This window comes from Oryzias latipes, chromosome 12, assembly GCF_002234675.1.
Source record: "Oryzias latipes chromosome 12, ASM223467v1".
In the NCBI taxonomy this organism is placed as follows: Eukaryota; Metazoa; Chordata; class Actinopteri; order Beloniformes; family Adrianichthyidae; genus Oryzias; species Oryzias latipes.
The window spans coordinates 11,796,901-11,810,535 of NC_019870.2; the positions used below are offsets into that span (position 1 = coordinate 11,796,901).

General features: G+C 38.5%; 1 protein-coding gene across 2 annotated transcripts in view; it reads right to left on the minus strand.

The window, feature by feature from the left end:
• The window catches only part of pappa (pappalysin 1), a 104,101-nt gene that overhangs the window by 87,999 nt on the left and 2,467 nt on the right, over nt 1-13,635 (minus strand). For both annotated transcript variants that reach the window (XM_023960629.1, XM_023960630.1), the window contains exon 2: nt 6,971-8,075. In XM_023960629.1, coding sequence (XP_023816397.1) covers nt 6,971-8,075 — 1,105 coding nt within the window. The remainder of the gene's footprint in view (nt 1-6,970; nt 8,076-13,635) is intronic.

Here is a 13,635-nt window from a genome sequence, read left to right on the forward strand (position 1 = left end):
CAGGTTTTTTTTATTCGGGTTCTACGTACAAAACGCGCAGACAGAACGCACATTCAAAGTTAAACCTGTTTGACTTTGACCAATCAGGAATTCGGATTTGGTAGTGGCATATGGGTAGTGTCCTTTTCCTAACACGGAAGTACCAACCGGTTGAAAATCGATCATGAAGGAGAAATTAATAGTTGTGGTTTATGCCCAGCTGGAATTATATGACACCGAATCTTTCATTTATCAGTATAAAGAAAGAAAAAGCCTGAAGCAAGATTCACGAGATTTGCACCGCTTTGACATTTCACACCAAGCCTCTTCCAACGGTGAATACATGCGCTAGTATTGGACAGCGAAAGACATGTGTGAACTCTATATGCTAAAGGTGCGTTCAAGAACCCACGTTCAGTACATTCTTAAGCGTGCCACACTTTTCTGTTGTGTAGACTTTAATATTTGACACAGGCTAGCCTAATTTTCAGGTTGAATAAAATCTCTCTTCTAATATTATAATTTGTTTCAAGTAAGGTTTTGGGATTAGGAACTGCAGCAGAAGAGATTCCAATCAAGGTAGTAAGATATCTTTCCAGCAGTTAAACTGTCCTTTTATGAAAATGTTATCCCAGTGAGCCTAGCGAGTGAAACAGAAGCAACAATATGAGACTTCTCAGATAAATCTATAATCTGCTACACACACTGAGACGTAACTTTGCTCTATTTCTTTTGCTTTTAAAAGACATTGGGGAATAACACTCAGTGAATCTAGAAAGAGGAGTTTAATAGATACAAAACATCCCATCAGCCCCACTTTAAAAAAAAACGAGAGCTTCATCAGATGTTTTGACCTATTTTGTCTGACCCACTTGCCTGCCTTAAATTTTATGCTCATGTTTTGCCTGTTGTCCCAGGATTAAATGCACTAAAGCTAAACTCCAGTTTTCTCTGAATAAAACTGTACAGGAACTGGTTCCATTTGATTTTTGTTTTTCCTTGTTCAAACATTTGCCATTTGTTCTGTATTTTCTGCATCAATATTTTGCATTTACTAAAGCAATGTTTAATTAAATGAAATCAACAACTGTTGGACACCGCTTTCTTTAATACGCCAGTTATTTTTTCATGGCAATATTTTCCACACATCATCTCCTAAATATTCTTTTGTAATCGATGATGTCTGTACAATGCTTTTTTCTATATAAATTTATAATCTATATTTTTTTAAAGAGTTAAGGCCTTGCATATGCTTTTAACATCTGTTCACGTCATAGATGACTGGCAATGGGGTACCAATCTCCTGATATAATATTGTAATTTGTGATGCTAAGTACAACAGAATCAAAACCGCAATGATTTTTAACTATGTAATGAATTTGTAAAACTCAAGTCTATGTTAGACCCTTTTAGGGTTATTGCAAAAAAAAAAAATGTACATATATGCCTTATTATCTTAAGGCATAATTTGCATGCTAGACCACCTAAAATTATTTTTTTATCTTCTAAAGTATTTACAATACATTCATTAAAATCAGATGAAAAACTGCAAAGTAACATATAACAATTGAAAGGAAACCTATTAAAGGAATTATAAACCCATCATTACTTGTTTACGGGTGTATTCAGACTGAAAAGGTCAGTTAATTTGGTCTGGATCAAGTCCTGAACCTTGATCTATATTCAGACTGCCGTCAACCATTTTAAATCAATGCTTGTAAACAAAAGCATGTGACTAATCATCTCTTCAGTCATTGGCCAGGATTTACAAGGGCGGGGCAAATCCTGTTCCTGAGGAGACCACGGCTTTGAAGGTACACTGATAAGTGTTTATAACTTGTAGATTGTTGGGAAAACCATGTGAGAAGCAATGTGTGAGTTGTGTTTTAATGAACCTGCATTCATCTGACCACATCTCACTAAGTTGCTGTGTCTCATCGTCATGGTTGCTTCCTGTCTACCCTGTTTACATCCCATGACTGAGAAAAGCCTTAGAGCAAACCGGAGCTTAGTCCGATTGGAAATGTATCACGACCACCTCGAAAGATGGGTTTGAGATGTTCTAGTTCAACTGAAAACTTGTTTTGTATTATTGGGGTAAGTGAACTCTGGTTCATTTTAAAAGAAACCAATGTGTTCAGTCACAATGACAGCCAGTACATTTTCAATTATTACACTTACTAAATTGTCTCTCTTTTATCCTAATTGATATTGTAGAATTTTTCTGTGGATTTGTGGATTTCCTGTCATCTCTGAACAGATTCTAGACCTCATTTAAAAAGTACCATAGGTATGGTAGGATATGGTTCAAAAAACATTTTATAGATTATGTTCTAATAACATTTTTAAAAATCCACAAACAAACTAGGTTTCACACAAATTTTGTAATTTCAAGTATCACTAAGCAGAACATAACTTTTTCTCCAAGCTTTGTTGAAGAATTTTGTATTCGCCTTAGATCCCAACTTAAGTGTTTCACTATACTCGACCTTTCTTCAAAATAAATGTCTTAAATAAAGTATACATTTATTAAAGCCTCATTCTCCACAAGGTCAACAGACGACACCCCCCTTTGGGCCTGCTCTAAAGAAAGAGAAAGAGATTGAGAGATAAACACAAAGAAAGTAAGGAGGATGATACAAAGTACCTTGTGTTAATAATTTTAGGAATTTGATTATTTCCTGGAAAAATATTTATCCAATTATTTGACATCTGCGAGGGAGCAGAAAGGGCTTGCTGAGTTAGATAGCAAGCTGCGTGAGTGTATAAGAGCAGCACCTTCACATTATGGTCAAAAAGTTTCCTGTCTGCTTTGAACGTCACTTGAGATGTCAGATATTCAAACAGCCACTGTTTCTATGAGTCCATTAGCATAAAGCTGTTTTACTATTTACCACTAATGCATTTAACTGTGCCAACTCTTAAGAGGTTGCTATTAAGACACAGTTGCCATGTTATATTCATAATAAAATAAGACATCATTGTTCAAATAAGGACATTACAACCCCACATCCGCATGTAGATTCAGCATTTCAGAATCAACTGTGTGACAGTTTTATTTTGTGAACTGCAACATGCTGAGCGGTTCCAGCTTTCCCATTGATCCTGCACTTGATTCACCTCCATTACTGCATCAGGAGGTGGCAGGTATGGAGGAGGTAGTGAGACGTCTTAAGCAGTTTCTCCAGTGGCGGTCAATTGCAAATTAAATGGTGGATTATTATTTCATTCCCTGACATTCAAGTATAATTCATATGCGCCAATAAAGCTGTCCCGTCCGTACGTGTCCAGAGAAGCACAGTGTGGCGGCCCAAGCGCGCTGGCATGGCAGGAACCTCCTCACAGCCAGGAACACTTTGGAAACTGGAATGGGCCCTCGGCTCCCCTTTCATCAAGTCGCTCAACACCACAGCCCCTAAACCCATCATTCATCTCTGGCTTTATTACTATACTTGCACTCTCCTCTTTAACCTTCCAGATTAGAGCACTGGGTTCCCTTCTCCTTCCAAGGACAACACATACACACAACCTGCCATCAAGTTGGGGAAAAAAAACACAATTTAGAGGTAAATGGATGGCCCAAATGCATTCTCTCCCATTCTTGTCTGAGGGAGATGCTCCTAATGGAATACTGCACTTAACTTTCCCAGATTTTAGGGAAATGCTCAGGCGTTTTCATCAGGACCGTGGCAGCTTCTAAACCCACATTACTTTCCTGTTGCATTAACAGCTAGAATCCCTTGTGTGTCATATTTCTCAAGGACCACCCAACATATCAGGCAGCATGTTATCCTGTCATTGCTGGATACTACTCCCCCAAAACTGGCAAAGCACCTCACCTTCCATATTGCCTTCCCCTCAGAATTTTATCAGTCCACAGGAGAACACAGGTGAAACTTTGACAAAATGTGTTTTTATAATGCTTTAAAGAGGAACTGCAAAAGTCCTGGTATTTATGTCCGAGCGTTCCATAATGTTTTAGGGGATGGGGGCTTAAGTTTAAGATGGCCAACTGTAAAACACCCTAATTATGGACTGAGGGGAATAGCTCATAGATCTGTGCTAGAATAAAGACAAGAGAGGGAAGGACTAAAAAGAAAAAAAGAAGATAAAGTCTATCCTTAAAAAGAGGCATTGAAATAAAATCAGGACAGAGACAGAAGCTGTAAACAGATTACCTTAATGAAACATCAAGAATGCACTATTAATAACTACAGTAATTGACAGTTTTATGTGTTTTATTTAGAGCTGCAATATTATCTTGATGATCGCAATTGTTAGTTCAATTTTTTCGCACTAATCTGATTTTTAATCCATAACTATTAATTTATCATGTAAAGAATGCCATAAAATTGATGGACGCCGAAGGTGTGATCATGTCAAACGGTTGCTTCTGCCCATCAATTTCTGATAATGCACACCTAAAAGAGCATAATCTCTTTATACCATACATCCGTTACCAAATAAATAAAAATTAAAGCCATTATTAGTACTTTAAACCTAAAAAGCTACAAGATTAAATTGTTTTTCACACAAAGTGGACTATTTGATGGGCAGTACGACTCGTTGTCATGGTAACCTCTGGTAACCCATGGTTTACCTCTTAATGCTTGTTTTTGTCCAGTCACAACTTAGAAACAAAGTCTAAGTTCTCAAATCCCTCTCGTGTCACCTCCTTGTGTCTCATTTTGCTGCATCCCAGTGTACACAATTATCTAAATCACCAACTAAGTTAAAGGAAACTATAAAATCACTCGTCAAGATTTAAAACACAAAAAATCCGCCTTGGTGGTGTAAAAGTAGAGGTTGGAAGTCTGTTATAATTAAAAATTTCTTTAAGCCATTTGTTGTTGATATTTTACTGTGCCACAATGCCACAAATCTAAATAAAACTACCTCAAAATGAGGCTTTCAACAGCAGTGATTACGTTAAATTAAAAATAGATTAATTAATCATAGTTCATGTTAATCAATTACTGAAAATCTAAATTGCGTGACAGCACTGGGTTTGGTTTTTGTCTCAAGCTAAAGAACACCAATCAAAAATAAATCTACAAAGTTTTCTTCCCACTTGTCAGCCAAAGTGCTGACAAATAAAATGCAGAAATTTTAAAAGGACAACAAATCTGCAAGAAATTTCAACAAACAAGTCATGAAGAAAAAACAGTGGCAGCTATTCAAAATCCTTATCAGAGGTGTTTTCAAAAGAGATCGTTCTCCGCAGAGCTCCCCTATTTCCTGTTTTTGGCCATTTTACTCAAGAGTAGTAACAGATGAAAATGTTACAAAAATAAATCCAAGACCTCACAACCATTGTTCCCCTGCTAATGCAGATCATTGTTCATCCAGAATTCCATAATTAAGAAGGAATGTTAAACTGTTTGTGGCTTGCAGCTTTCGGCAAATCTCTCCAGAAATACGATAATCAAAGTTAAATAAGCAACCATTGAAGGAGATTGTATCTATTGTTTTGGACAGAAACCTCCACCTCGTTTTTTTTTTTTCTTTTAAAAATATTACTCTTGCGAGTTTCCTTGCTATCATTCCCTCATTCAAAGCCCTGCAAGGAGATTTTGAGCATTTGGAAGAGGAAGCAATTTATAAGTGGCTGTATCTCAAATGAAGTGACTAGCTTCCACATGATGAATGAGCCTCTGATGATTGCTAAGTTGAAAAGGATTTGTGGGAAATTGAGATATGGAAGCGATGTTGAGCCCACCTGCTTTTCTTTCTGATGTCATTAATCAGACGTCATTATTTAGCTATTTAGTGGTCATTTTAAACAGGGGGACGGTGCCAAACAGACAGTGCTTCCAACTTAAATGTGATTGAAAACAGCTTTGACTCCTTGATTCATGATATCAGACAGACCCAAACAATCCCACCCACCAGGAATACTCATTTTCCCGTCCCTTTACTTGTCCTCACATGACAGTGGGTAGGGATACCAACAAACATTGGTAACTTTGTCTCTTTTTCGGGTGTACCGTTGAAGACCCCTGTGCTTCCCACAAGAATGTCTCAATTTATTGTGTTGAATTTAAGTGTACCGAGGAACAAACAATCCTCCTTCTGCGGATCTGGCTTAAATGTTATTGCAGCAAATTCTGTGGATCCGCTCTCCTTGCCAGCTTTTACTCATCATCCAGAAACCACAGCAGAGTTACCACAAAAACAAAATGTTCATGTATTTGTGACAGTTTGTATTGTCCTGAATTTACCATAAGACATCAAACGGCAAAATGTAGAAACGTCTACAACACGGGCGTATTTACGCCAAAGTCGACTGAACTACTTTCTGTGTTTCCCCAGAAAATTCCTTTCAAATACCCACATGTGAGTGTCTAAAATAATTCCATCAGCAAAAGAAAAAAAAAAAACTATAATAGCCTTACTATTTTGACCTGTAATTGCCTCTGCACCTTATTTAACGTGTCACTCCCTTCAAGCCAGTTCCCTTCTCCAATCAACCCAACTTAATTGAGACCATTGGGCATTGGACATGAGGATAGAAGAAAAACTAGGGTGGAGGGTTAGTTGAGAGAGTGGGGGAGTAGTTCAACACTGGAATGGACTCTGCAATATGTCTCACACGTCTATTACTTACATTTGCCACCACTTGGATTTGTTTTTCACTGTTACTGGTCTGAACTTTACTTGAGGCTGGCCAAGGCCAGCTCTTACTAGCTGCCCCTAGAGGATTTCGCTGGCCACACAGACTGAGAGTTGAGTTACACTCAGCAAATGATCAGGAAACAGTAGGCTAAACATTTAAGTAAAAGAGGAAAAACTTTCTTCGGGGACACACGTGTGGAAACACTTGCTGTTTGATTTAGGAGAGGTGACTGATTGTAAATGTTTGACGTTAGCGCACTGAAACAACAGAAGTTATCAGATAAGGCACAGATGCTGTTGGTTGGTTTTCCAGGAGATCCATGTGTTTTCAAAAACTCTGACAAAGAAAACTTTAGTATGAGAAGACTGATCTTACCTGTGTGGAGAGGAGCGGTTGAAGCACGTCTTGGTCACATCTGTCACATTGGGGTTGCAGCAATCACCAAGGTCGTAAAAGAAGTTCTCCCAGTTACATTCTGGGTCACATATGCCATTGCCCTGCTTGCTTTCAGGGCAGCGGCTCCAGTGCCCGGACATGCAGTCACCGGAATCAAAGCCTGTCAGAGGATGGTTGCATTCTGGATCGCAGTGGTCATCACCAACCTTGCTGATGTCACAGTTGGCGAGTATCAAGCGGTTGCGCAGGGAGGAATTGCTCACATTATAAATGCTGAGCTCCCAGGTAATATTGTAGAGGCTAAACGCTTCATTAAGATGCTGGTGTTGCAGAATTATCTGGTGATCTGAAACAGTTGGCCTTTTTCTTGCATCGTCCCAGATATTAATGACACGATATCTCACTTTCTTCGGCCGGCGGAACGTCCAGAGATGGTTGTAGTGTTTAATGACTTCAAGGTTGTCACACACAGTTTGGCCACAACTTGGAGGCTCCAAAGTTGTGTCCAGAATTCCCTCAGCAGTTCCAACTCTGTCACCAACCAAAAAGCCTTGCCGTCCACCCATATCTTTCTCAGGCTGAGGGAAACTACCATCTTTTACAGTTAGCCACTTGCGGCCAGGGTGCTCAAACGTTTCACGGATGACAAGCTGAGGTAGATCTTCGGGGCTATCGCGGCCCTGCATGTCCCTGATAATATCTCTCTGACCTCGCACCTGCCTCCACAGATCCACCCTCTCCACTGCACCCCTGTAATTATGATTCAGTGCATTCCCACCGATCATCAGAACTTTGCACTTTTTAGTCAAATGACTGAAGACATCTCCTGACTGCTCCCGACTGACAGCAACTTGGGCTCCGTTGACGAAGAGCTTCATGTAGACACCATCGTACGTGATTGCCAAATGTGCCCACTGGTTGGGTGTGTAACGAACATTCGAGTGGATGGTGGTTGCTTTGTGGGCGCGGTCAGTTTTAAGGGAGAAGAAGAAGCGAGGGTCGCGGTTTCCTTGTTCACTAACGGCCTGGATGCCAAGCAGCCAGCCTCGGTCACAGGAAGCATAGAAGCATTTGTCGTACAGACCTGAAAAGAGAGAGAACAAAGGTTCATTTACAGCTGAGTGTCTTTTTTTACCTTTTCTTTAATTTATCCAACAAAGGGTGCAACTGTTTTATGCATTCGACACATCCTTGGGAACCCATGGAGCTCCCAAGCAGCTAAAGGTGAAGCAGATGGGGGTTAGGTGCCTTGATCAAAGCACATCAGCTGGTAAAATCAGCAGATAAATCCTGTTCAACATCATCACTGTCCATGGGAGTTGCACTGGCCACAAACTCCAACAGTTTTTACGCCACAGTTGGCCCGCATAAGTCGACAACAAATTTGTTTATTTGTCATTTTAAAGCCCAAAAAGGAAGCTACGCACTTGTAGATCATAAACTCTGCATATTATTGTTGTGAACATTGAGGTTGTTTGAAAAAATGTGCTTTACGAGTGTGGTGCAAAGAAGAGGCTTGTTTTCTGCTAAAACACAATTTACGACAAGGCACTAAAATGCCCTTTTTCTTGTTTCCTCTGGACTGTATGTCAACTTTAATAGTCATTTGTTCTCACTTCTAAGAAAGATCTCTTAATTATTCCAGGTTGTTTGTTTAACACTCCTTGAGGTAGGTGTGTGCAGCCACACAAATTCTTATGTGGGTATGTGTGCCCACGTCTGCGCTCATATATTTGGGAAATCCTGTCAGAGTGTACAAAGACTTCAAAGCACCTTAAAAGGCCTTACAAGGTCAATCCATGTGACAATTGTGTGCTTTGAGGTGATAAAGCTGGAGTCCACTCTTAAACCACTTCATGACCTTTGGGTTATTATACCTACCCACAAAGAGACATTTAATCTATGACCTGCACATCAACCCCCTTTGGCGAGAAGCATCCTTTACCATTTCTTTATGGGATCAGTGTTTCTGATGCCATTATAACCCGTCATATTTTTGGTTGCTTCTTTCATAATAGTACATAAGCTTATTATCACAGTGATTGATTATTTGCCCAAGCACCTTTATTCCTGATTGCTTACTCTACCCTTCCCGCACTCCATGACCAGCTAAAGGTAATTTTGCAAACGTTTGACTAACTTTGAGCTGTTTCTAATTAGCTCCACACTGCAGTATGCATTCATTACCTTGGTATTTGAGTGGACGAATGTTCAAAGAGTGAGGGGTTGGGTTCAGCGTCAAGGTCAGTCTTCTGGTGGATGACGTTTTTCAAGATTTCCACTACACTGGAAGGAAAAAGCCCTCCATCTGTCAGCTAGTGCACTCAAAGCTAAAAGGTGTGCTAAAATGCTTGTGGAGCTCCCAGTGTAAACAGCTGTCATAATTCTGCCATGCTCAATTAATCTAACACACTACACTTTTCCAGACCCAATGCTGCAACTGCTGGGGCGCGCGAAAAAACACCTACACGTACGTGCACAAGCTCATACAGCCAAGAATATATACAAACTAATATACACACCTGTATGCACAAATAAATCCATGCACATATTTGTATCCACGTTAGAGCGCGCCAAGGGATTTATCCAAGTGCAGGACGTCAAAGTAACCTTTCTTGTTGTTTGTCACTCTCCATGAAAACACACGGCAAAGTAGGGAAAAAATAAAAAGTATGCTCAAAGAAAAATGTCTCTAAGACATGATAAGAACCAGAGAGGAAGGGAACAATATAGACTGCGTTTACTTTTTAACTGCTCTGTCTCTGAGAAGTCAGGTAGGGCCCTTCTAACAGTGACCAAAAAGAATGGAAAATTCCATTGATACCTTGAAAGTTAATTCCTACAAATAACACCAGTAGTAATAATTGCAGATGTGTCATCACATCAACTCAATAAGCTGTCAAGTGCCATAATTAATCTGACTAAGTTCTGGTAATAATGAGTCATGCATGTAAATGAGCTGCCAATAGCTGCACTTGAGCATATTTTAGAAGGCCAGGCGACACTCAGACAGATGACTTTTCCTCACTGTTACTAATGCTGTGACTGTCATCATCAAGAGCCCAACTAGAGCACTAAATCTAAAGACATTTGTGAGGATTTGGGGTTTTCATCAACGGTTCTCCAAACACTCATTAGGGCTTAAAGCAGTGAGTGCACAACGGCGAGAAAGTGTCTGACTAAAAACGTGTTGAGTGTTCAAGTTGAGGTAATTATTCCTGATGAAATGTGTCCTTAAACCTCTCCTCAAACTTAAGCCACGTTATTATTTGTGATCTTAGGACAATTTATCTTTCTGTTTGTAACAAAGTTATAAAACAATTCCTGATAATGCTTTTGGGAAAACGAAGCTGCAGCTGTTTTTGAATGTGTGCGGGTGTGAGCTTCGACCTCACACGGGGTAAAAACATCGCTTTACTTATGATCGCAACAATTATCTGTCAACGTCTGCATATAATTTCCTCCAGAAGGTCATGGAAAAGTGCCTCTGCTGCTTTTGAGATTCATTTTTGTTTTCCTTTTATGCTAGACAACCCAGCATGACCCGGATACGGGGGCTAATGGGGCAAAACAGAGTTTGAATAACATTTGGACTTGTTCATTGATGTACTCACTGATTGCGTGATGGGTGTTTGTGTCTGGGTACTGTCATGTAGTGCTTATGTGCTCTAATTTTGAGCTTGTGTTAGTTTATAACAAACAAACAAAATCAGGCTTAACATAAAATAAAGCTTTTTTCTTTTTTCTTTATTCTTTTTTAAAACTCAGTACATAGACTTTAAAGATTAGAGTTTAATTGGTGGTGCATGAAAAAAACATGAACGCGTAATTGCACAAACATAGTTTAAAAACTTTTCAAGAAAATCTAAAACTACAACAAAGCCTGGTCGTTTTTTTAAAGTGTTTTGACACAAATATATTGTCTGGTTTTTTTAAGACTAAAATCCTAACAACAGACTGGACACGTTTCTGAAAGAGTATCACTACAGGTAGAAATATATTTTCTAGGACCACGTTGAAGTGGCTGGAACCGGTCAGAAAACACCATATAAGGAATTCAACTTGTCCAGTTTTAAATATTATTATGACATTTTAGTCAAATTCTTTTTAAATTTGTATCGTTTTCTAGGACATATTTTCTGTGGAGCCGCAGGAGTTCACTAAAATTTCGCCTTTGAGCTGTGGGTTGGACTGTTGGCATGGAGCAACCCCACCCTCTTTTCCATCACCACAACTTACTCTGTTTTCACGCTTTCCTGCTAGCTTACAGTCTCTCACAGCCCCAACCTAACGTTACCGGTGAAACAAAAATGGTGAGCAATATTGGAGCTATCCAGCTGTACATCTTTAAGCCAGATTTCAGCTCAGACGAGGAAGACAAAGATGTTCATGGATCTATTTCCATGCAAGTGGATGCATCAGAATGGAGTGGAGCAGGGAGCTACGTCGCACCATTTTTACGTCTGCTCCTGATTCACATTAATTTAAATGAAGAAATACAGAAATGGATTTTTAAACCTACTTTTATTAATACATGTCCTCCATCATCAGCAAAGTGCCGCAAGAACACGTAAAAACACAAAAACGTTATTGACTGGGTTTTTGAAGTTTACAACAAACACAAAAATTGAGTTTTTTGTCACGTGTCAAGTGTTCTTAACAGATCTTGCTAAATATTTGGGCCCAATTTCTCTGACAAAGTCGACAGAATAATTTCTTTGTTTTGTTTATTAGAAATCACCAAGGGCTTAAAAGCTGTATCTTTGTTTGGCTTTTATATTGACATTAAGCATCTAAATGGTAGAGTGTTGGCCTTGAATCTGGGAGATTGTCGGTTCCAATCCACGGTTGGGTTGTACCAACAGTAAGCTGCATAAGGGTTGGATCAAACCACCAAAGCACAGCTGTGAATGCTGCTCAACGATCTGTCTGGGGATGGGTCAAATGAGGAGAACAACTTTCTCACTCCAAGGTGTGTGACAACTAATGGGACTTTAAAAGCTTGTGACTGGTTGGAGACACTCAATTGCGAGAAAAACCAAGTTTCACTAGTGTGACCGTCACATGAGTATGTGTGACAGTCACCGTAAATGTCAGATTTTTGTGTTTCTCTCCTCTCTACAGCCACGTAGCAACTAAGTTGTAAATGATGACAAATCCCAGCAAAGCTCTTTTGTTTCTTGTGTGGAAATTAATTGATGGTTATCTGAAACTTTTTCTGACAGTGAGACCTACGTTGTTTTTCTGAACATGTTCAATGCACTGAACAAAAGTCAAATGCCATTGTTATTATTTTTTTTCTTTTTTCAGTAGTTATTCCTGTTTAATACACAGTATCTACATGATTTGAAGTTATCATGTTGAAATGTTCTCTCATACGTATAACAAATTTTGTCCTATCCACTGACATTCGCAAATCATTCAATTAAAAGATTTGTTTAGAAAAAAACACGTTTAAATTGTTGCCTATTAAGGCAAAATACTGATAAAATCTCACTTATTGCTAATTTTTTTAACATGCATTATGACCTTTTTTAGAAGAAAATCCAAAGATTTTGCACTTGTCACACTTGTGAAGCAAGAATACATGTTTTACTGAATTTTTTTTCATAGATAATTCTTACTAAAGCTTAAAATAAAGGTTTGTTATGCAAAAGAAGGCGGAAAAACTACCCTGTCATATACGAGGTTCATTTTCCTGCTACTTACCGAAAATTAGTCCTGATAGTTCTACTTCGCATTTCTCTCATAAAAAGAGGAGCAGAAATCTGACTTTTCATTATTTTTTTGTCTCTGGGTTTTCCTCTTTTTCATACATATTGTAGTAAACATTTCATTTTACTTCAATTTGTGTAAAAGTGAATCAAAAATGTGTAAAAGTGGGTTTCAAAAGCTTTCTTAGATCTTAAATTTGATAATCCGACTTTGTGATACTGTAAACCAAACCTTACAAAATCTTCTGTTTGTTATAACAGAATGTGGTAAGTTTGACTTCAACCACAAAAAAAGATTTTTTTTAAATTATTTTCTTGTGCAACAAAAACCTCTAAAAGTCACTAAAACTGGTAAATCCTGCATTTCTAAAAGAAAAAGAAAAAACCGAGCCGAGTGTTTAACCACCTGTGTAGCAAACAGCAGCGTGAGACAGAGAGGGAAATGAAATCCTGGGAGAGGAGAAAGCAGCAGAGCAAAGAAAAGAAGAAAGAGATAAACAATGGTCAAAAACAACACAGGGAGGAAAAAAAAAACAACACTGACTGCATTGGGATAAAAACAAGGGGATAGAGCTTTTTTTTTTGTTTTTAGATTTTTGTGATCTGAATGAGATTTAAAAGATTAGGATCTGTTGAATCAGTCAGATGTGTCACTCCAATATGTTAATATTGACTACATAATGCATACATGGTAATCTCTAATAAAGATCAAGTTGGAAGGAGATAACAACAATAACAACTTAAGTAAAAAACTCATTTCCTCTCATCAGATCTTTGAATGATTACATTATGTTAATTTTGCGTTAAAATAAACTCTTTGATTCGGCTATTTCTGCTGCTGTTCCATTAAATTAAGCTCCGATCTTCAAAAATTCCTGTTATCGTGCATAAAATCCCGCATCGAAATATTGAAGAGTCACTTAGGTCACA